The 24,669-nt window shown below is 40.3% G+C and overlaps 2 protein-coding genes across 3 annotated transcripts in view; both read left to right on the forward strand.

The window, feature by feature from the left end:
- The first annotated feature begins 203 nt into the window (after positions 1 to 203).
- LOC109630152 (protein sel-1 homolog 3) lies at positions 204 to 7,966 on the forward strand. Of its 2 annotated transcripts, XM_020088174.2 has the most exons (23): positions 204 to 370; positions 467 to 941; positions 1,603 to 1,729; positions 1,816 to 1,937; positions 2,662 to 2,777; positions 2,866 to 2,927; positions 3,003 to 3,135; positions 3,212 to 3,344; positions 3,455 to 3,592; positions 4,165 to 4,370; positions 4,462 to 4,641; positions 5,175 to 5,294; positions 5,495 to 5,635; positions 5,740 to 5,802; positions 5,894 to 6,067; positions 6,154 to 6,281; positions 6,372 to 6,455; positions 6,532 to 6,622; positions 6,711 to 6,798; positions 6,882 to 6,991; positions 7,079 to 7,206; positions 7,313 to 7,415; positions 7,657 to 7,966. In XM_020088174.2, the coding sequence occupies exons 1-23, from the start codon at positions 314 to 316 to the stop codon at positions 7,759 to 7,761; spliced, it is 3,084 nt and encodes a 1,027-aa protein (XP_019943733.2). In that variant the 5' UTR covers positions 204 to 313; the 3' UTR covers positions 7,762 to 7,966. The 2 variants fall into 2 exon arrangements, with proteins under 2 accessions (XP_019943733.2, XP_069390789.1); XM_069534688.1 differs by having other exon boundaries at positions 6,154 to 6,455.
- Positions 7,967 to 10,418: 2,452 nt separating this feature from the next.
- The window catches only part of robo2 (roundabout, axon guidance receptor, homolog 2 (Drosophila)), a 289,705-nt gene continuing 275,454 nt past the window's right edge, over positions 10,419 to 24,669 (forward strand). The window contains exons 1-2 of the mRNA XM_020088438.2: positions 10,419 to 10,518; positions 12,331 to 12,462. Of these exons, the coding sequence (XP_019943997.2) occupies positions 12,345 to 12,462 (118 nt within the window). The 5' untranslated portion in view covers positions 10,419 to 10,518; positions 12,331 to 12,344. The remainder of the gene's footprint in view (positions 10,519 to 12,330; positions 12,463 to 24,669) is intronic.

Consider the following 24,669-nt stretch of genomic DNA (forward strand, 5'->3'; position numbering starts at 1 on the left):
TATCCAGATTGTCTCCTTTAAATGAAGATGTAATTTCTTCTCTTCCTCTTCTTTTCTCGTTAGATAACATTCTTCAAACATGGCATGTGATATAAACATGCACCTTAAAGGAAATATGAAACGTTCAGATGAATTCCATCAGTTTACACTGGTGTGTATGACGACACTGGGTGGGGCGATAAGCAGGTAAATATTTACCTAAAGTGCAGCAGAGCGGAGGTGGAACAGGATGAGGTCCGGCTCTTGAGGTTTCTTGTTCCTCTTCAGCTTGAAAATCTTTAATGGAGGGATTAATGAATTCTCTGTGTGGACCATGGATTTCCTAAAGCTGTGGTCATGTGTCTGTCATCTGTTTTGCCTCAGTGTGCAGGTAGGAGCAGGTCTCATTTCTTTTATTATTATATCACTATCATTATCAGCTATGTGAGTGTGTCAGTGCGACTGTATGTGTGACTTCTCTCCACAGGTGGTCTGGGGTGTAGACAAGGTGACTTTCCTGAATCCTCCAGAGGAGCTTTTACCGGACCATTCCGTGGACATACTTTACTCCTGTGATGAACCTGCGACAGTACAGCTGGACTGTGTTGTCTACTTTGACACCGGCATCACTTCCACACTCCGGCTGAGACAGTGGCTCTGCCTGCCCGGAGACCACAGAATAAGGATCGTGGAGCTGAACCTGCCCGACTGGCTGATGTACCAAGCTGATGGGATTGTCCCAGACTCTCAGTGGGTGCTGAGCTGCACCCTCCGAGCCTCGGTCAGGTACGATGGATTTGACGACACCGAGGAGCTCGTCGCAGCCCAGGATGTTGCAACGCTGCAGCCTAAGGCCTTCTTCAGTCGACCCCTCAAACAGCATCAGCTCTGTTTTGCCTGGAGCTCAAAAATACTGCAATTGACGCAGCAGTTTTTAAATAAACAATGTCCTTCAGAGGAAGGTAAGGTGGAATCTGCTCAAGTTGAATCGATGAATGCATTTTGAATAACAACATTTTCAAGAGGAGAAAAAAAGAATTCTTCTGTCAACATTTAAAAACTAGAATGACACTCAGTAGAGCACACGACTCCCCCAAGGACAAACAGAGCCTGCTCACTCATACACACCAGCCCTCTGAATATGACAGATTTTTTTTTTAATTAAGATCCCTGAATTATTCTCTAGGAAATAATAAAAAATGTCCAAAAAAAACACCCCTCACAATGTTCAAGAAATGAAAATAATTTCTGCCTACCCCCTTTTGTCTGGATCCAGGCCAAAACGTAATAGGTTCTTTCTTGCGAAGGTAATCAATAAAATGCAGATCAAGGTCCCCGTCACAGATAAGCAAAGGTATTATAGGGCAAACCTTCACCTACGGTTCACTTCTAATCTGTGTGAGCGAGGCGCGGGGGGGGGCAATTAAAACACTTGTTACCGGTGGTTTCGCATGAAGTTCAACTTTGGTGAACTTTGACCTGAGATATTTGTTCCAGATTTGCGTGCGTAAAGGTTTAAAATGTAAACATCGTATTTGTCTGTTTTTAGAGACTAGCCATGGAATATATAATCTTCCCCTTTAGTTTTTTAAAGCTGAATCAACTGCTCTTTATGTCGTGCAGAAACGGTTCATTTGCTGTCCTCAATTTATGCGTCAACCGGAGAAAACTTTGGGATCACAAAGACTCTGGAGCCGTACGGCAGCGAGGTCCTGGAGCATTTGCGTGTCAAAGCCGTCTCCTTCCCCTGGTAAGACCGTCCCACCATGAGCTGTTTGTCCTGCAGATATTGTTCAGACATTAAAGCAGCAGACCTTTATGTACATTCTTTTCCAGGTGTTTGTTCTCCGCCTGGATTTTTGTGAGCAGACACTGCCAGGGAAGCCTGTGTGGCATGTTACATCACATCAACTCTGAGAATAACTACATCTCTCCCTCTATGTTCCTCACAAATTCAGGTTTCCTTTCATTTTGTATCCTCTCACCTCTCAGGTCTTCTCATTGTGTATACGCCCAGTGCTTAAAGGGATATTTCACAGAAAAATGAAAAGTAGACGTGTTTGAGACCACGAAACACTTTTGGAGTTTCAGGCGTAAACAGCGTTGCAGCCAATTCCAATACAACTGAAGTAACTGCTGATTCCTTCTTCAGACGTGATAAAACAACAGAAAAAACATGAAATGCCTCCATACAGCTCCTGTGATGTCATCAAAGTGACTGTAATCCACGACATTTACATCACGTTTTTACCCTAAATGTCCGCTACTGGAATTAGCGATGCTACCCTGAACCCTCTGGTGAGAGCTTGTGTGCAGTGTGTGTGTGCGTGTGACCATCAACGTGGTTCCAGAGGAGGATAACAGAGGACAATTAAAAACAATGATGCTGTTTCAAGTCAAATTTGAATGTCGGGGCTTCCGGACACTTGGATGACACCACAGGAGCAGTATGGAGGCACGTCATGTTTTTGTCTGTAGTTTTTTTAACAGTTGAAGAATCGGTCACCAGTTACTTCAGTTGTATTGGATTGTGCTCTAACACTGTTCACCCCTGGGACTCCAGAAGTGTTTTGTGGTCTCGAGCACTTCACCCACCCTTTAAACATAGTGGTGAGCAGATAATGAGTGAATTTTCATTTTTCTGTGAACTATCCCTTTAACGCTCGTCTCTCACATGTGCAGGCCAGATTCACATCCAGATGAATGGAGAGTCTGAGGAGTCCACTGCCTTCCTCTCTCCATTCAAAGTGCCTTTACACGAGTGGTGCAAACTCAGTGTGGTGTTGCAGGGTAGAACAGTGAGCAGCCTTCTATTGACAAATGATATTTATACAGCATGTGAATAATGGAGAGAATTCAAAATAAAGTGATGCTGCTGTCTCTCAGGTGACTGTCTCCATGGTTTGCATGGATAAGGAGCAGAGAACGGTTCAATCTACAGAATATGTGTAAGTCTACTTTGAACTAAGTGATTGAACCGTGTTAACAACGGGAATAAACAATGAGCCTCATGTTTCCCACAGGCTGAGTCATGATATCAGGCTGGATGACACCGAGGGATATTTTGTGATCGGAGGAGGGAAACATGTCAAAGGTGTGGAAGGGTATTTTGGGCCATTTGTTTACTACCGCAACAGAGTTCCACCTCAAAGCCTGGTAATGCTCCGCAGCCGCCCACAGGTACTACCCACTGTTCCCTGCATCTGAGTCTGATGAGTTCTCTCCTCTACAGAAGGATGCTGTTATTCCAGATGTTATTCAGGACGTGAATCTCACAGGGTGGCTGCAGACGTGTCAGAAGTTTCGCTTCGAGTTGAACGTGAAAATCAGTGGCTATTCTCTGAGGGCCCAACAGAGAGAATCAGGTAGTGGGTTGATATGTCCACTAGATGGGGCTAAAATATCAGCAGCTGCAGTGAGCCCTGCATGAAAACAAATGAACTGACTGTCAGTGCTGTTTTTTTTTTTTTTGCAGAGGCATGTTTTGATGCTTTTCATAAGTGGCTGATAAAGGACAGACTGCCACTGAATCATCAGTGTGAGCCGTGGGAGGAAACTGTCCCTCGCAGGAGACAAGCTGCAAAACTGTCCAAGTTGTTTGCTTTCAAACACGGTAAGAGATAAACTGCACTAAATGAATTTAGTTACTGCCAAATAACCAGATGTGGACGGTAACTATCAGAGTACCAGAGTACAAAACACGCTACGGCAACACATTATCGTACAGCTGCAGTTAGATATCACATTACTAACATGATAAATCTGCATCAACATTGACACTAATATATAAAGATCATAGCTTTGACATTTGTGTATTTTTCATTGTTAATTATTTGTATTTTCTCCACACTGAGATCCAGCTATAAGAATACACATACACAATATTCTCTATCAGCTTGATCCAGCTCTGAATGGAAATCATTTGATGTATACACTAAATTAAAAGGTCAAGTCGCCAAAACATGAAAATGTTTTAGGCATCATTTTATTCACAGTTTCACATATTTAAATATACACTCTTTGGCATCTCTGCATTCTCCTGTAAGATTTCAAATAAGATCTGTGGATTCAAGTTTGGCTCCACAGTCTGAGCTTGTGCATGGTTACTCAGCTCATTATTCACTGATGCTATCCGTGTGTTATTTGTCATGCACCACTGAAATCTGTTCAATTGCTGACTTGCAGGAGGAAAGAGGGTGAGCTCGGCAGCTGTGGGCAGAGCGCTGTACTCCTTATCACTTCAGAAGCTGGGCAGAGCGAGCAGCTCTGCAGTGGTCAGCACAATCCTCCCACTGCTGCTCCAAGCTGGCTGCCTGGCTGATAACAGAGCTCTGCACATGTCGTCTGTGCTCTACAGCACCGGCCTGGGCGTCGAGAAACAGCTCGCTAAGGTGTGTGTGCCTCTGGACCAGCCATAGTTGCTTGTGGTGACAGTGTCCAGTGTTTTCTAAATGCTCTCTCATGCTCCTGTGTTTGGTGCAGGCTTGGCTTCTCGCCCTGCTGGCCGCTCAGAGGGATGATCGATTAGCGCTTCTGCATCTCGGGCACATGCACCACCAGGGGCTTCACGGCCTCCCCACAGACCTCGACCTGGCCTATGCATATTATGCCAACATTGCGAAACAGACAACTTTCGACTATCTGAATCCTTCACCAGAGCAGGTCATTTTATGCATTTATGACAAGATGCTTTGGAGGACTGATTTTGCATTTTATACTCAAACTTGTTAATCAGATTCAGAATGAACCTTTTCTTACGCACCTCAATGGATGACATGATTTGAATAACAGTTTGGGAATCTGTCAGGGAACTGGATCTTTTGAATATTTTCTGTTATTTCAGACACACTGAAAAAACTCACACACCTAATCCACAAATGTTATTTTTTTCATTTTATGTGCCTGTGGGTTTATTACTGCATATGAGCTAATATGTGATATGGTAATGCTCCCCTTATTGTATAGTTTGCAGATTTCTATCATAAATAATTTACTTTTGCTTTCCATATAGAACAGCTAGATACCAGCTGCAGAAAGATAAGTGTGGTATTATTACAGTGCTCAAACGTGGTCTCCGTTTCATTCAAAGCCCAGAGCAACATTTCTGGACTGTTTGTTTTATAAGGGACAGGAACAAGAGGAAATGAAATTTGAATTCCCAAGTTTTCTCTCTTTTTCTGTCTTTTTTCTTGTAGACGTTCGTTGAGGCTGTTTTCTTGAACAATGATGAGGTGTTGAGTCTCCAGACAAATGAAAACCATCATATCTTCCAGTGGTTGAAACTGCAGGCACGCAGGGGAGTGTCTGAAGCTGAGGTGCCCAAAGACAGAATACACAGAAGCACGAAAAGTCAGAAAAAAAAAAAATACAAGAATGAGGCCTATGGCTCAAGTTGCTCTTTTCCACTACCAAGATGCTTCTTACAGGAAAATAAGAAAATAACACAAACAAGATGATGCTATTTTATGTTTTCTTGCAACTTCAAAAAATGATTCAGTACTTTTTTTTTTTGCAGCAAGCTCTTGCCCGCATGCTGTTCTGGGGTCAGCAGGGAGTGTCTCCTGACATCCAGCAGGCTGTGAGACACTACGAAAGGGCAGCTGTGAGGGGGGGGGACCCGGTGTCAATGTATGACTATGGAATCGTCCTGCTGCAGGTTCGATTCTCAGCTCTCTGGTCCTTCTGACAGAGTATTCCATCTCCTCTGGTGTGACGTTTGTGTATTATCTCACGTCAGCTGGTGTGGATGTTTCTCTGCAGGGGCAGGGAGTTGAAAAGGACATTCCGAAAGCTGTCACATTCCTCAAGAAAGCAATGGACCAGGTTCTGTTCGGTTACTTCGCTACACTCATCAGATCTGCTTTCTTTTGCAAAAAAACAATCCACTCACAACATGCACACCTTTGTCCCACAGGGTTTTGTCCCTGCGATCAACGCTCTGGCCTGGTACTACGAGCAGTTTGAACACGACTACGTTCAAGCTGTGCAGCTGTGGGAACGAGCCGACCGCCTCGAGAGTGCAGACGCTGCTTTGAATCTGGGTGTTGTGTACTTCCAGGGTCTTTACCCTGGAAAAGCTGCTGACAAGGTGAGCTCGCAAGTACAAACCTCAAATACCAAAACACTAGTGTTGAAATGATCAAAGCAAAAAAAAAAAATGTCTTTCTCCCACAGCATATGGCGTATAAGTACTTTCTGAAGTCTGCAGAGAGAGGGCACATCAGGGGAGCAGTTCTCCTCGCAGACATCTGGACCACTGGGTTGCCCGGCTACGTCAGCAGACGTCCTTCAGATGCCGTTTTGTTAGCTCCTGAGACTTTTCACTTATCTCACCTCACATTTAAGAAGTTTCTTTTGCTAAAGACCGATGTGTCTTTTCAACCTTCCTGCAGGTGGGTGAAGTGGGCAGCCGAGAACAACGGATACCTGGGCAGCGTCTTGAGGAAAGCCTTGGATTCATATCTCAGGAGAGACATGTAATCACACTGTACTGCCATCCTCATCGGGCCACTTGTCTGCAGTCACAGCACATTCATATTGTCTTTTCAACAGGTTCAGCTCACTGTTACATTACATGATGGCTGCTGAGTGTGGGTACGCGGCAGCACAATTCAATGTTGCATACGTCTGCGAACAAAATAGCGTGAGTTATCATATTAGCTCCAGTGTCACAGTAACGTTATTGTTTTATTCACTCTATAGAAACTGTTTTTCTCTCCATACATCTACAGGGACGTTTTCTAGATCCTGCTTTTGCATCGCAGTGCATGTGGAAATATTACAACCTCACAACCCAAAGTCCAAATCCTGAGCCTTACGGTAAATCTGCAGCTATTGAATCTAACATATTTGTAGCCTTGTGCACAAGCATACAGCGATTCATTTGACCTTTGTCTGTCCAGCTTTGATCAGGATGGGTGACCTGTTGTACGAGGGGCAGCTCGACAGGCAGAAAGATTTGTTTTCTGCGGCAGAGATGTACAAACGGGCAGCACTGAGGAACGAGCCACAGGTCTGCTGTATTGAAATCAATGCTCCTGCAGTGTGTACATGTTTTTTTAAAGCCATGTGTGTGTAAGTCTTACTGTTTCTTCTGCAGGGATGGTACAACCTTGGCCTTCTTGCTGAGGAGGGTTACAGGCTGCCGCTGTCAGTATTGACTGAGCTGGGCCTTTCAGAGCTATACCTGGCAGATCACAGTCTGCTTCTAAGTGCTTTATATAAAAGGTGCGTTGAATTGTGAGTGCACATACTTTGTGAAAGTGCAGTTTCATGACTTTGACCTGAATCTCTGAAAGTATAAAGAAACCACAACTATGTTTTCTTCCCAAAGATGCAGAGACTCGGAGGATACAGATTCTTATTTGCCTTGCAGTCTCGCCCTCTTCAATGTTCGTCTTAAAGTGTTTCAGAGGGATTATAGTTCTGCTATTAAGGTCAGTTTGATGTGTTTGATTAACATCTATAGCGATAGTGAGGTGGAAGAGATGTGGGGTTAAAATCCCAGTAATTTACTTAAGTAGAAGTATTTATGCTTTTATGTAAAAATACTCTCTTACAAATAAAGTTCCTGCAAATGTAAAAGTGCTAACTGCTGAAATAAGCCTAAATCTACTTAATTATTTTCCATCACTAGCCAAAATACTTCACACTGTGGTCATATGTTGTCTCCCACAGTTGTCCACTGCTGTTGCCGTGGTTGCAGCTCCAACGATATTCTTCATCACCCTCGGTGTGTTCAGGAGACATGTCCTGTCTCAGCTAGAGACTCATCAGGTTTAACAACAAAACCAAACCAACAGTGCAGCAATATTTATAGTTTACACACTGCAGTTCCACTTGGGGAACAACACAAAGATGAACTGTGATTATTATCTCAAAGAATTGTGTTTGTTTGATACATGTCTGATATGTTTTTGTGTTGTTAAAAGAAAGTACAGCCTGTAAATTAACGGGAGTGAACAATAAAGAGCTTGATGAAGAGCCAGTAGGTCACAGATGTTGTTCCTGGATGTCCTCGTGTCTCTCAGTGTAATGATTCCCTCACCCTGTGGCAGTCTGTGGATGACTTACAGAATGTCAGGTAATGAATATACAGCTGTAGCCTCAGTGCCACCAATCTTCACCTGCTCACTAAAACAAGAGTGAAACAGGTCATCAGAGCAAAGTGTTCCAAAGTGACTTTACTTATCTATCAAAATCTAATTTTGTTTACTCCCTAAAATCTGCATCGGCCCGAAAAATCCAGTGTCATTGGGACTCTAGAAGACACAAAGTCTGATACTTATTTCTGGTAGACAAACCAAGCAGATGAAATGATCCCAAACATATCATATCATAAACATATCATATTATAAACACATAATATCATAAACATATCATATCATAAACATATCATATTATAAACATATCATATCATAAACACATAATATCATAAACATATCATATCATAAACATATCATATCATAAACATATCATATCATAAACACATCATATCATAAACATATCATATCATAAACATATCATATCATAAACATATCATATTATAAATACATAATATCATAAAAATATCATATCATAAACACATAATATCATAAAAATATCATATCATAAACATATCATATTATAAATACATAATATCATAAACATATCATATCATAAACATATCATATTATAAATACATAATATCATAAACATATCATATCATAAACATATCATATCATGTGTAGTATCTTGTCACTTATTGGCCGACACATATCAACATATTGTATCTGTGAGGCCAACACGTTTACCACGTTTAGCTCTGCCCCGTGTTACCGTCACTTTATTTTGCTCTTGTTTGCGTTGTTGTGTTTGTTTTTTATTGTGTAAGGTGGCATCATGTGACATCCTTGCTGCACAACATCCTGCACATGTTGTGATTTAAGTGCACAGCTGCCAGGTTTGGGATTTGGACCTCAAAAGCTGAAATGTGAACAAATGAATGGAAAAGCAAACTGCAGCACTGAGGAAATGTAAAATCAAATTATTTGAAGTCTGAGATTTTTACTCTGTGCAGCTCCTGACTATCTGCATTATCAGAGCAATCTATCTCCTTTTCCCTTTTCCTTTTCATTTTCATTCATTGGTTTTCCTCTACTTTTCAGTTTTTTTCCTCTTTTCCCCCTCTTCTCCCTCCCTCCGTCTTTGCAGATGGGCCATTTGGCCGCTGAAAGGGAAGAGAGCTGTGCCAGTTGTGAACGTGCAGCGGAGGCAAGGAGAAGAAAGTCACTCAGGCTGCAGTGGGAGCTGGACTCGTTCATGGGATATACAACAGAAACACTAAACGGAGGTGCAGATAAAGTTCAGGTACTGTGTGTGTGTGTGTGTGTGTTCGGGATGGGGGTGTAAAGTATATAATGGTGTCACTAATTTATGAGCTGTTCATGATTTTCTGTCAGACAAATGAAAGTCGTTCACTGCAGCTCTGAAGACTTCCTGTGTATTTTAAAATCGTCCTTCACTCAGACCCACTTTATTTTTACAACATTTTTAAAAGTTAATTACAAACTCTGAAGAGATGATCTGCTGTGACTCATGTAAGTGTTGCGTTATATAAATGCTGTACTAAGGGTTAAAGATGTTTTGTGACTAGTGTTTTTCCTCTCACTATTCATTTTCTTTGCTGAATGACTGAATGGTTTTCAGCTCTGGTTCATTTCTGAGTGTATAACCAATAAAAGATCTTCACAATTTGGATGTTTTTGATTAACTGTGAAGCCAAAGGTTATTTTCTTCTGTAATTTCACATTGAAAAATTAACAAACAAAAACATTATCAACAGCTCCACAACTGCAAGGCCACAATCAACACCCTTGGGCTCCATTGGGTAGAGGATACTTTAGAGCGAATAACATTCTTATGAATATGAGTCACACTGATGCTTCTGGACCTTTTCTACAAGTGGTACACAGCCACATATCTAAAATAATTCAACTTTAGAAATAACAGCAAATGCTAAATTTATTTTATATGGTTTTACTGCCTGTAAACACATAACCTAACTGTAAAATCATCTCGACTTCTACTACTAATGGCTCACAATGTACAATATACAGAAAAGACACATACCTTGAACTTCCAAATGTAGTATTTTTATTTATTTATCACCATGGTTTTATATCATCTATGCTTGAGTTCATTGTTGTTTATAGTTTATTTAGAATAAATTAATATAATATAATATAACAGCTAATACATATTTCAGTTTGCCAGTACAATGACAGTATATAAACCAGACTGAGCATGAATGTATGAAACATAAACAGACAACAACGACCTAAAAGAATCTATTTACTTAAATTCAGATAATAGAATAATTAATTCACAAGCAGAGCTTCAGGTAACTGGCCAATCACAGGGTCGTGTGAACTGTCATCAGTAGATAAATACTCCAGTATGCCCAGTAGGGGGCACTGTCCTCTGCTTGCTCTTTAAGGTAAACTCTCAGTAACGATGGATGAACACGTGTGTCTACGTGACGCAGCAGGACACAGGGAGGTACGACACTGATGCGTAGTGTACTGATGTGTGATATACTGACATCAAGCTGCTTTAGTAGTATCAGTATCCGTGTTAATGAAGAAGTGTGAATGTAATGTGAATATCTGGGGATGTGTCTAACTTCCCTCTGTAGCATCAGTCTCGCTCATTCACGGTGAAGTTGGATGTGATGCCACACTGGTGCTGTGGCGTTCAGGCAAAAATCCAATAAACACAGTTGGCTTTTAAAATGTGACGTGTGCTCTCCTGGGGAAGCTAAACTCCCACCACACAGTCCATGACTTCCACCTGAGGCTGCTCGGGATTAGCAAACAAGCTAGTTGAGTGTAGCGCCAACTTCCGGTGATGGCGGTGGACGGTGTTTGTGTCACACGTGTTTAGAAATAATTAAAAACTGAATCCAGTGATTTGCTGATGACAAATAATCTGTGATTGTTGATTTAGGACATTGACAGTCGAAGCTGTGTGACAGTTTACTCCATGCTTTGGTCTGGATACAAAAACCATGGCAACAGTTGTCCCTGAGCTCAGGAGCAGAATCTACATCCTGTTTGATCCGCACATAAAAATGATGCTGTCTCTGATTATTTATCTCAGTGTAAAATACCACATTGTTCATAAAAGTAGATATAAGTACAACAGATAACAGATATAATTAAGATCACATAAAACTTTATTGATCCACACACAGGGGAATTCAGCTCGTACAGCAGCTGGCAGGTCAGGAGGAGGCAGAACAGAGAATAGAAATATATATAAAAGAGAAGGCAATAGAATAAAAGTAAAAAATTCAATGAAAATGTTGATTATGTACATTATATACACTTTTCTCTGGAGTGGTTTGTATAGAAATGTTTTAAAGCAAAGTGCAGTGGCACAGGATGAATGCACGAGCATGTAGAAAACACTTTTACTGTGAATAAATATTAGGACATATTGTAATGTGCAGATGACACAAATGTTTTTTCTTTTTTTTAAGTTATTCTTTCCATTAGAAATAGTGCAAATTGTGTGAGTAGAGTGACATTACATTGTATATATGTTAAAAACTCTCCAGTGAGTGTGGCAGTGGAACTATGTGGTCAGTGGAACTCTGTGGTCAGTAACAGTCACACAGCAATGTTCATATTATACATATCTTTTTCTAGTATTTATAATTTGTATATAATATTATTTGTATTTATATTTATGCTCAGCACAAACGACAACAACGTCTGTATAAACCTACTTGGCAATAAAACCAGACTGACAACTGAAGATGAAGCTTTGCCCACATTTACATATGTTGTTTTCTTCCCGACGACAAAAGTAGTGACATTACATCTGGAATGACCTAAAAGTAATTTTCTTGATAAACTGTTCTGATTAAAACCAATAAAAGGAAACCAAAGGTGTCAATGTTAAAAGTATTAGTACTTGTAGTAGTATTTTTAGTATTAGTATTTGCTCTCCTGAAGAGATTGTCCATTATGTGTCATTTTAGAAAACTGGAAAAAACTCCTTTGTCCCTGGCATTCAGTGAAATTACAATCATTAGACACTGATAAATTGGTGGTCAGTGAATGCTTATTTCTCTTAATGGCTGTGGTGCTTTGGCCACAGACTGATATTTAGTGCTGATCATTTAGTGAATTAAATACCCACTGGATGATGCATCTTTTCTGTCTGGCCTCATGAACTGTGCGGCTGCATGTTTTTCATATCATGTGCTTAATGGGTCTTTGCAGCAAACATGTAAGTAAAATGGAAATGCTTGTCGGTATCTTAACAGCTTGTTCCTCACTATATATTTCTTGTTTTTCTCCCCAGTATCCAATGGTGCAATGCCTGCGAGGAGCCAGAGTACTGTGGGGAGCAGAGCTGTCCCAGTGGGTGTGCCGTCCTCCACCTTCCAGCTCCTTCTGATCCTCTTCGGTCTCCTGCTGGATGCCCAGGGTCAAGGTAAGATTGAGATGTTTTCTACTGTTTTTCTATTTGTCCTGATGTGAGACAAAGAGCCTGTGTGTGGCCATTGTGGTTGTTTTTGGCCACAGTGACACAAAGTTTATTTGTAGTTTTTCTCTCCCTATGCTCAGATAATGTTTCTCATGGACTGCTTATTGTAAGTGGTTGGTCTTGGGTAAAGCTGAAAGTTCAATGACAGATGATTCACCACAATTCTGATGACTGATTATAAGTTTATTCTTTTTATCAAACTCAAATACCAACTATTATCTGGTCCCAGTCTCCTAAATGTCAGGAATGTGCATATTCATTATTGCTAATCATTGTAGATTGAATATATTTTGAACTTTGAATACTTCTCCGTGGGCTGTGGGGGATTGTGATGGACTACTTTTCACTATTTTCTGACATATTAACACAGATAAAGTGATGGTAATGGTAAATTTTCCACTGCCTTAGTGTTTAGACTGAGGGCTACAGTCCTATAATTAGATTTTCCCTTCATTTATTGAAAATTTGTAAGTAGTTTTCCAGAAGATCCATTCTATAAGACGTGTTCAATACTGGACCAAATAATGCTCTCAGTTACAGCCTGTGTCTGATTTGTGAAACAGGAATATCCAGTGGAGCAACAACAGTTTGACACAGAATGAGACATTTTGAAGTAAAATACATATAAGAAGTAATTAAGGTGCGTAATGTGCAAAGGTACAGTATATAAGGTTTTTAGAAAGCTCTTAGTTTGTAGGACATATTTAATCCCCATGTCTTACAGAGACAAGGCCACTGTGCCCTTTGCTGTCAAAGCGCTCCGCTGGCTTCCATCCCTCCCTGTGACTCGTTTTATTTATAGCATGGCAGGAATTGCTACACTAACAAGTGACAAGTTCTCAAAATATGCACACACACACATGCAGAACACAAGTGCCAGTTTTCAGGGGTGGTAAGGGGCAGCAACAAGGTTAATGCACAAGAATTGGGAGTAGTGTACTCAGCACTTATAATATGAGCTCTGATTAATGGGCCTCAGCTGTGGCATGTGCCAGGGTGAGTCGTGTGGGAGGACAGCAAAGTGCCAGACCACGAGGAGATTAAATATCAAACATTGTCCTGACATTCAGAAGAATAAGTCCACAGTTTCCATTTTCTTATTTGACAATGTTCTGTCAGCTGCTTTCTCTGAATGAAAATAGAAAACTTCACCCACTTGGATTTAAGAGACTTCCTTTTATTTAGCAAACATCCCTTAAAGGCACAGTGTGTAGAATTTAGTGATATCTAGTGATGAATTTGCATGCTGCAGCTGAATACCCCTCTCTTCACTCTCCCCTTCCGAACATCACAGAGAACCTGTGGTAGTCTCCACTTGTTTAGGTGGACTGCTGTTAAAAACATGGTGGCCTCCATAGAGAGGACCCCCTCGATGTAAATATAAATGGTTCAAATATAAAGGGCTCATTCTGAGGGTAAAGAAAACACTGGTGAAAACATCATGAGGATTATTTTATATTAAATTTGTGCCAATAGATCCCTTTCACCTAAATCTTACACACTGGACCTTTAACTCTTTTTGTAACGTATGCTAATGTGACCTACTTGGTGTCAGAGATACATATGACTAGTTAAAAGTAAGATTGTGTGGAAATTGTAAGACTACACATGAGCAGTGTCAACATGGAGTTACCTATGCTTCTGTTTACTACTCGCTCTATTGTGGGTGACATCTGGCGATTAGCTTCTGTGCCCTCCCATGCTTCTATACCTTCTGCTGCGAACACGATATTGTTGTCAAGGTGAACTATCTGCTGCAGAGAAACAGTCAGGAGAGCGAGCTCGTCCCGCATGCTCACAGTTCACTGTGCCAGATGTGAATATGACAAGTCACAGTTGTGGAGAGACAAATAACTTTAAAACTAAATGTTATGTGAGTAAGATTAAATAGAAATTCTTTACATCACTTATTTCGAAATCTTATTCGAGACTTTTATCTTCCGTAAACATCAAGAATAATGGATGCTGCATTGTTGTTAAGCAGATACTTGATACTATTAGTGGGTGGGTGAACAAGGTTTCTGTCAAAGCAGTAACTCATCTCATAAATTTCCCAGAATCCCCCCGCCCCCCGATGTTTTGAAATAAATTGGCGTTGGGTTAGAATTACTGAGTTAAAGTGCTGAGTAAACACCGGTGAAAATGCAATACCCATCATCCAGCAGATATTAAGAATCTGGCTTTTGAGAGATTAATGTTGGACATTTTTTCAAAGGGTGTGTCCCACAGGGCTTTATGGGAACCTACACTTTCTGCTGAATAAAGACAAAGCTGTCATATTTATGCATCTTTTACTGTTAACTGCAGGAAAGTATAAGGATAAGTACAACACAAATTATTTGTTTTTGCAGCACTGTATGTATTAATTATGTCTTTAATCAAACAGAGAGAAGCACATTCATTTTGTATGTGTGCTCCAGCTATTCTGCAGCATTAGTGAGCTTAGATTAAAGCCGGGTATCTGCAGGTGTAAAATCTTTATACTTTACACTGAGCATTAAAGGTCCAGTATGTAAGATTTAGGTGAAAGGGAACTATTGGCAGAAATTTAATGTAGAATAATCCTCATGATGTTTTTTATGAAGTATTTTTATTTAAATACTTTATATTTACATCAAGGGGACCCTTTTGAGTTTTAATGACAACTGAAGGCTTTTTTTTTTCATGTTTAGAAGTGGAGGGTGAGGTGAGGGGTGTTCAGCTGCAACATGCAATTTCAACACTAGATATCACAAAATTCTACACACTGTACCTTTAAGTAAACCTGTGTGTACGAGCAGCAGAACTCTTATTAGTCTGTAATAGCTGTTCAATTAAACCCGTGGGAGAATATTAATGTGGTTAGTTTGTTATTTGTGTTTTGCAGTGCACTGATTTGTTGTGATGATTGTAGTTTCATATTAGTTCTGACATACCATTTTGGAATGAATTCTCTATGGTGTTGTTTGCTTTCCCCCTGTCAGTCTCTTTCCTTTGCATCATGACTTTTCTTGTCTGATCACTTCAACCCTCTGGAGTCTTGAATCATTCAGGCGTAATCAAATCACGTGGCATGTCTTGTGTGTTTATGGGTCCAACATTATTCTGGGAAAAATCCATTATGTGATCATATGTTGCACTGAAAGAAAGATACAAAACATTTGCAAGATTTTTACAGCGGTATATAAAGGCAAATTTAAAAATCATTCAAAATGGCCAAATAGCCCAGGAGTCTGAAGGGTTAATTGATATCAACTGTTCTTTTCTAACACTTTCCTCTAGTTTGTTATTTTACATTATACCAATTTGCTTTGCCCTTCATACTTTGGGTTGATGTAAATCTTTGTGATATGAGCTCATCATACTGCTGCACTTGTTCTTAATTGGTCTGGGGAGGAGAGCATCAAAATGCTTAATCTCGAAAACGGCTGTTGTTGCTGTTCTTGTGCCACCACATTAAACTGTCATACAACTCAATTACATCTGTTGATGGTAACTCTGCCAAGTCACGATCCCTGATTAAACAATCAATGTGAATGATATGCAAGTCATTTCTCAGATACACTGGACAACTCTGGGTACATCACCAGAGGCACTTCAGCTGCCTGTAATGTGCCAAAAGCCAACTCTGCCTCATCAGCAGCAGTGGAAGTCTGCCAACCACCTTGCAGATTGATTTTTTTATTACCAAGAATAAATGGATATTGAATCTGTGAGTAAGGATTGACCTCGCAATGAAGACACTAATGTATTTAAGTCTAATGTTGGATAGAACAGTTTGACAGCCAAGCTTGATTCTATTAGGTCTAGTGTTTTACATTTACACAGTAAAAGAGCCCAATCCTGTGACACTGAGAGACGCTGGCAATTTTTTACACCTTTTCTTAAAGTACTTTAATTGTCAAGCTCTGTTTTTGTAAACTGTCTCTTCATATGAAACATGAATTTCTAATCCCCACACTTTATTTTTTTCCTTCTTCATATGATGTAATATAACAACAATCAAGTACAATTCTTGCTCACACTCACAGTAGTGGGTTCCTCCTATAATACAACAGGTCCAGTGGGCGGATGAGAACCTCTTGTTTTCTAATAGCAAAATGTAAAACTACACCTAAGAAATAATTCACAAATATCAATTCCACTGGAATTAAAATTTTGTGTTTGCGTGCATCTGTGCAGCGCCATGTAGGGCTGTTACAAAATATGAGTCAACCTCGCTGTCGTTACCAGGGCAACTGCTGATGTGATGTCCTTTGAAATTTAAAGCTGTCTTTGCAAGTGTTTTAGGTGTCACGCTTCTTCCTGACACCTCACTCTCCTGCTTTAGGAAAAGATGTGCTGATATCCAGCAAACGTAACTGACGGCTCCGACACAGGCAGGATACGACTGTTGTGCCGTTTGTCGCTGCAGCCATTAGCTTTATTAGATTCCAACACCTGAGCAAATGTTAAAAAAGCCTTGAGAGAGTGTGCCAGACATTCAAAGTGGGGGGCAGTGGAACAGAGAAAACAAAAGTGTATCCTTGCTGAAACAAGAGCGCATATCTCCACCAAGGCCCTTAAGTTCAATCAAGCTGCACCTAATTGGACACACTCACAGATATTAGTCCCCCAACTATGGCAGATTTTTTTAAAATTAAGACCCGTGTATTGTTCCCTGTGACAATGTTAAAAAATGGCCCATCTTGCAATGTTAAAAATTGGATTTGCCCCTTTATCTGGATCAGTGCCAAAACCTAACCTGTTCTCTGTTCTTTCTTGGCTTACATCCCATTCTTCCTCCAAGTTTTGTGGGAATCTGATTAGTAGTTATCGGGTAATCCTGCGAACAAACAAGCAAACCAACCAACAGAAAATAAACGGACATGGGTGAAAACATAACCTCCTTGTCGGAGGTAATAAGTGAGTAGGATTAACTTATATGGCAGAACCCAGTGGTATCACATTCTGGTGCAGATCATAAATGACTGTTAAAAAAGTGTTAACGAATTACAGAACCCTGCATACCTGACTCCCTACGTAACATTATATTTCTACAACAAATTATTAAGAAGATACATAACATGTTAAATTTGAATCTTTGGGATCATGATATGAAAATAGCAGAAATATAATCTAGTAAATTTTAATTTATGTGGAACTCAAAGGTTCAACATAATCATTGTCACTTTCCCTCCATTCTCTCTATGGCATCTGTGATAAAAGCTTTATTTTTTTTTTTGGTGTGTGTTACTTCTCCAGGATTCAGCATAGAAATAAACTCACTCTCCTGATTTAATATGGAGAGGCAGAGTTATCTCTCTATCACGTTGATTGCATGACCTTGAACGGTTGACTACTTTTGAAGAAGTTGCTCCCAGCATAAATATTGTCGGTGAATACCTGTATTACTAAAAGCTGCTGCCAGACAAACCCATTAATACTTTATTTACTGAATGCCTGTCACCATGAAACAATCTTTCAGAGAGATAGTTTGTATTTAAGTTTTGGAAGCTGCTGGTAGAATGAATTGTCAGTCAGTGTTTCGTCTTTAGTTTTCTGAAGGACACTTTTAGTCTTATTGCCACTGTTGTGTGTACTTGTTCTTTTGGTTCTTAGTTTTTTTTAATATTGCATCTTGTGGGGGATATGTCAAACCACTGAGAATATTTTCACTATGTCTTATCACACTAGATGGCAGTATTGCTTTTGTTTAAAAGCTGTTATTCAGCCTGCTTCTCTGTGGACCCTGAAGTGTCAAGAGGACATATAGGGTTTGATGATTTTATAAGTACTATGACGAGATGTGGCTGATTTATATTCTCTGCATTCGCATTATTTGTTTTTATTTGTGTCATGGAACGCTTTTTTCAAAAATTTCACAAATGCGTTTCTAATTTCTGAGAGTGGGGTGATTTGGAGAGAGTATCTGCAATCTCCCTTTTAATTGAAGTGTGGAATCAAAGTCATCTAAGATTCATTAGCCCAAACATGGTTGTTGTAGTCAATTGGAAAAACCCGACAACACAACAGGGTGCAACTCCATTACAACACAAATGACTTTGGCGCCATCTTATGAAAATCACCATTAGGGAGCTCCTCTCCGATGCCTGGTTGTTCATGCTTATTTTGATGACCCTAATGTCACAGAGCTGGAAGGCTTTGTTTTAGAACACTGTGCTGTTCATCTGCTTCACTCTGATTTACCAATGTATAGGGTCATGAAATATTAGCGGGCCATAAAAGCCACAGCACAGCCACTGCCAGTGCAGAACAATGAGAGTCAAGTCCCAGTGGACTATGTCACAGTCACTGCCTCTGACTCCCTCCACACACTAAGGCCCATTAAGTCTAAATATCTGGCTTCCCCGGGTCCCACCAGCAGCACCTCTTCTCCGACTGAAATTGCTCTGATAATAATGTTTATTGCATTTTTCAGTGTAAATGTGATACACTATAAGTTTATATTATGAGGTTGTGCCCTTTACATTGTCTCCCTGGAGAACTTAAAGAAGTGTAACAAAGAAATTGCATTTTAATTCATTTTAGATATTTTTACCCAAGACACAAAAACCTCATTTTACAAAATCATCAGCTTCATGAGCAAGAGGTGAGGGGAACACAATATATAGTGTTTAATTGAATATGTATGCTTGGGTGTGTATTTCCATAGATTGTATACTGCTGAGATGATCAATCATTTGACAAAACAATCTTACTGCGACCTCCATTTTTAGTTGATGCTCTGGAGCTTTTGATTGTCACACAATCTCAAGATGGAGTTTCCCCAGTTATTAAGGAGCAGTAGGTTGAATATTTTTGAGAACTTTTAATGGGGCGCTCCACCAATGAACACATGAGGGCCTGTTTACTTGTTATGAGAAAATAACCCTGATGGCATTATCAAGAGTTTTGTCCAAGTCACAAGTCTCTCTTTACAAACAGTTGCGGAATATGAATGAATCCTTACAGTCATGGCTCAGGTCCTACGGTCTGGCTCAATCCATGAACACCTCTTAAGATGTGGCAGTAAAGTGCAGCAGTCGAGTTGCATTAAATAGAATTCTGCATTTTTGGATCTTGACTTATTCTGGGAGTAAAAGCTTAATGTTTCCCTTGCAAACCTATAATTTGTGGGAGCTCAGCATTAAATCGCTGGAGTACTATTGTACAGACTTCTTGTCCACGTTGCCTTAAATTCACCCTGAGAAACAGCAGTTTACAAATCATGTCTCAACACAAGTTCACTTATGCTCTTCAGCAAATACATTTAATTCTATTGACCAAATGCTTTAATGTTTTAGATGTTGGATACAATGCCGAAGGCGTGGTTTGTAAATCCACTGTCATGGAATCCAAGTAAAGGTCAACCACACCACCTCCTAGCAAGGACCTGTAGAATAACACTTCAGCAGAGATTTAGTTGGATTAACAGAAGTAAACAGTTAATGGAGCGTGTTACTGCAGACTGACCTGCCTTGAGGGAAGAGCTAAAGCTGCAGAGGAAGAGGTCCAGTTAACCTTGTCATTCTACACTGTGACTCCTGCAGTGTGTTGGCTTGTGTAATACCCTTTCTCCCTTGAGAGGAGCTCAGATCGCATTCTCTCATTGTGATCCTCTGGCTTTAATAGCTGTGTACTCAGGATTTAGGCACACCACTGTATGCCCTTGGAGAGACGGTCATTAAGCAGATATGTTTGATTTTTGAAATGAGACCTGCTGACTATGCATGGGAGTTTTTTTATTTTTTGGTATCCGTGCTCACCAGTGTGATTATGAATTTAGGAGTACTGCCGGAGTTGGAAGACACCCGATGTCCTCGGAGTGTTATGACTGTTTGTCCTCTGAGCCTGGTGAGGGGCGTGGCTGCGTGACTGGGCTCCTGCTTTGGCAGCAGCACTGCCACTGTTCTTCAAAATGACATCTGAGGGAGGGACCTTTCACCAACTGCATCACAGTCTCATCAAGTGTTGCAGTCTCTCCAGATTAATGGGGCTGAGAGCTGATTATGCAGAGCTGTACATCATGTCTGGCTAACTGCCTGCTGCTCTCGCTGCCTGTCAATGATCCACCATCCTCTATCCTTTTCTTTCCCTCAGAAACTGGCATGGCTCAGAACTCCTAGTGGTGCTGGTACTGGTTTACCCCCACGACCTTTGCAGTATAAAGTGGTTGAGCCACAAACTGAATAAAAAGATGGATAACATGACAGCACCGCAAAAGTGAAGCCAAATAATCTTTATCGCCCCCTGGTCGCTGACAGTAGTATAGGTCATAAACCTATTTTATGCAGGCAGATGGGACATGGACCAAACTAAAAAGTCAAAGTACATATCAAATTCATTTTTCTTCAAGATGGTTTGTCATTTTCGATACTGTCCAAGTGATTAGTAATTTGATGCCATAAAAACGGGGTGAAATGCAATGGATTGCATCTCAGTCTGACTCGCAATTGTGTGTACGATTTCCTGCAACTCTGAAGCACTGGCCCCAAATTATGTGAAAAATGCAGTTCAGGTTTGGTGCAACAACTCATTTGTAAATCCATACAGCTTTCTGTGTGCAGAAGGAGAATGTTAAACTTATATGTAAAAATATAAAGAAGTCATAATGTAAAGTCTGTGTGGTGGGCTAGTAGTTTTAATTCATGATGGTGTCAGACTGGAAAGATTAAAGTGTAATTAAATGGATTGGAACTGCTAATATGCAAATATTTTACAGCTGCAAAGGCCTAACTGCTGTGTTTGGTTACCTGCACGTGTAAATTCCCTCTGTTGCCACATCCTATGAACCCAGCCCCGTGTGCAGAATGGATTAATCTTCCCAGCACATTATTGAATGTGTTCCCTTGCTTGGAAGCAGCCAATAAATTGTGCTTGTCACAATGGCTGTGCACCTGCTCTCCGTAGCCTTGGAATTTCTAACAAAGCATCACATTTCTGAACACAGCACATGGGGCTATAAAAAAAATAGTCACAACGTGGATAGAAAATGCTCGGGGAGGATGGGAGGGGGGGTGTTATGCTGAGGAAGGAGAGGTAGAGATAGAAAACGCAGGAAAGGGAGGTGTCTCATCCTAGTTGGTGCTTTGCATTTATGCCATGGGTCATGCAAACATACTAAGGATTTTGAAGGAGCAGCATGGAGGATTTAGGGCACTCTATTGACAAAAATACTTAATATTTAGATAATAAAAGCGAGAATTCTTTTAGTTTAGTCTTTATGACCCCCTATATGTCCATCTCCACTGCTGTATTTCTACAGAAGTCCAGCATGCACAAACACTGGCTCTAGACAGGATCTTTCATGTATTTATTTAAACCTCCTGATATTGGAAGAGAAGGGGTGAGGGGAGGATTCAGTTGGTTCCATTCTGCAACCTCAACTTCTTAATGTGACTAAATCCTACACGCTGACCCTCTGAGCTCAGAAAAATCTTCTTAGACTTAACAAGGACACACAAATATTATTATTCCCCATCATAGCTCAGCCAACTTCTACAAATATCGGCACTGTAAATGTAATGGCCCAATATGATTCATGTGGAAGTGAATCCTGAGCCATGAACAGCTGTAAACCGTCCACTGAGCAGAAACCAGCCATCTGAACCTGATGCACTGAAATACACGTCCACTCCGAATATTTTACATTTGGAAACAAACACAAAATAATCAATGGGCTCCCTTTACATCCTGACCCCTGCCTAACGATTAACTCCCACAACCTTATTTTTTTTTGAGCCAGTCCTCCCCCGTGCACCTTTTCTATCCAATAATTGTCATCCAAATCAATATTCTCCACTCTCCATTTAATTCAGACTGTCGAGTTCATGAGAATTTCTCTATTGCTCTTTCTTTGCTGCTGGATTCAGAAATGTTCTTCATGCATAAAGCCTGATATATAATTTAACTGAATGATTGGTGAGCCTTAAATGCTCCATCTATGATTTGCACTGAGGCATGTGGGGTGAAAATGCTGATGCTGAGTCACCAATAGGGGGCGCTTTCACACTTATTATCATGTATGTTCCTCACAAGCTCTTCTAATTCTTTCGTTGTGCATCTTTATTCACGCCCCATCTTTCAGCCTTTTTTTACAGCTTTTGTTTTACTTTCCCCCTCAAAAGGTCATCTGCTGTATATTTTCACTGCTTTTGTTTGCTCACCTTGGTTGCAAATGGTTTGCAGGGCTCACACAGCAGTGATTAGCTTGCGTCAGTGTGGAGTCAATAAAATATTGTTTTTTCTAAGCAACACCATCGACACTAGTTAAATGAATTTCACTACATGTCACCCCTGTCGTTCACGTCTCTTTGTTTTCACTCCCTCACTTCTCACTCTGTCTTTGCTTCTTCCGCCAAACCACCGCCCGCCCCCCACTCCCCACCCTGGCTGCGCTCATGCAGTTTCATCCCCAGAGGTGAAGAGCAGACTCCTATAATTACCCAAGTGTCTGTGAAATGAATCATTGGGCGGCTGATTGAGCTGCATGATGGGAAACATCCATCCTGAGTAGTACGACTGAGTGTTCTCAGCCCTCTACCCCTTCTCTCTGCTGATGCCCAGGGCTGGATCCTGTGCATACTCAGTGCTGAGAGAGACAGGGTGTGGTCTGCAGCCACCGCACACTGTAGCAGGAACCATGACAGATATCAGGGAAATGTAGTGATCATCAACAATGTAACATAAACAGCACGAGCAACGCCTTGATTACTACTCTTGAATAAGTAAAGGTTGGTCTATTAAATTCGTAGTTTGTAAGATCTAAAATGAGCCAAGTAAATACAGCCAGATAATTATTAATTATTAAATACTTAGTTAAGTCAATTTTAATCATTTTTAAAAAGTTTACATTTTAGGGCCGTCACAAGTTCAGATTGAGTTGAACTAGCACACTATTCATAAATACATTTCTTTTAAAAATGTTTACCATGTGATTATACAATTTTTACTAGGGCTGTAGTCAAGTTGTCATTTGATTGGTAGCTCTAGTATTTACAGCAAATTAAACTATTTTAACCAATCATGTTAGACCAAAAATATTGAAAATACCGATTCTGGCATTTTCAGCCTCATGTGTTAAACACAGACAAGTTAACGCACATTTTATAGATAATATGCGAGGTTGAGCAAAGTGCCTAACTTGCTCACTGATTTAACACGAACAACTGTAAACTGCATCACCTGAATAAAAGATAATATTTAAATTGTTATTTATCCTCAGAGATCAGATGAGTTATAAATTAAACAATGGAACATGACCAATTATTTAATTAAATTGCTGATTAAATTACTTGATTTTATAGATGAGCCCTGCACATAACCCTCATAGTCCGACTGTCTTTCACTGTCCATATTTACAGCCTCACTCTGTTTTATAGAGGCTCTCATACACACACAATATGTACAAAAAATGTAAATGCAGTATTTTATTTTTCCTAGCCTGTTCCTTGATATCTTGTACCGATGAACATTTGTGCTTTGTAATTCCCAGAGTATTACAAAAAGCTGCAGTATATGTACAGACTTGGAGTCTCGATATCTCAAAATCTTATCAGATGTTGACCTGAACCACAACACTCTCTGGTGGAGTCAACACAGATGTCAGTATATTTATGTAGATTTCTATCACCAGAGCACAGCTACATAAATATGTTTGTCTTTTATCTCCAGTTAAATCTTATGACTTTATAAAAAGACATTTGCAAACTGAGTGCCCATCTTTCTTGTTCTTTATCAGTGAACATAATTGTTCTACAAAGTTAGAAACTCCTGACTTTCCACTCCTTGTAGTTCATTGAATGAATGTGTCACCAATGACCTTATTTAAACAGCAACGAATTCACAAGAGACAACACCTCTACGGTCCTTAAAAAACAAAAGATCATTTACCTGTGGCAGGCGACTTGTCATGTTTTTAGGACTTGACAAACAAATCAACCTTTACAGGAACGACTCTGTGCTTTCCGAGCCGCAGGAACTTGCCTGATGATTTCCCATGAGAAATAAATGCCATGACTGTTTACGTGGCTCACTGCTTTAAGTTCCTGGAGACCATTATCCGACACTATCCAATGTGATAACGCCTCCTTCTGTAAAGCATCACAACAGACTCCATGTACAAATATGAAACCTTGTAATACATCTGTAACTTTTGGATGAGGACAGAGCACAGCACAACTGCTAGATGGC

Source organism: Paralichthys olivaceus, chromosome 11 (genome assembly GCF_024713975.1).
Source record: "Paralichthys olivaceus isolate ysfri-2021 chromosome 11, ASM2471397v2, whole genome shotgun sequence".
NCBI classification, from domain to species: Eukaryota; Metazoa; Chordata; class Actinopteri; order Pleuronectiformes; family Paralichthyidae; genus Paralichthys; species Paralichthys olivaceus.

What these genes read in the sequence shown, in the direction of transcription:
- LOC109630152 (XM_069534688.1), top strand. Translation starts at nt 314, where the DNA reads ATGGATTTCCTAAAGCTGTGGTCATGTGTCTGTCATCTGTTTTGCCTC. An exon ending in GGGGAGTGTCTGAAGCTGAG is followed by an intron (nt 5,295 to 5,494) that starts GTGCCCAAAGAC and finishes TTTTTTTTGCAG; the next exon opens with CAAGCTCTTGCCCGCATGCT. An exon ending in ATGGAATCGTCCTGCTGCAG is followed by an intron (nt 5,636 to 5,739) that starts GTTCGATTCTCA and finishes GTTTCTCTGCAG; the next exon opens with GGGCAGGGAGTTGAAAAGGA.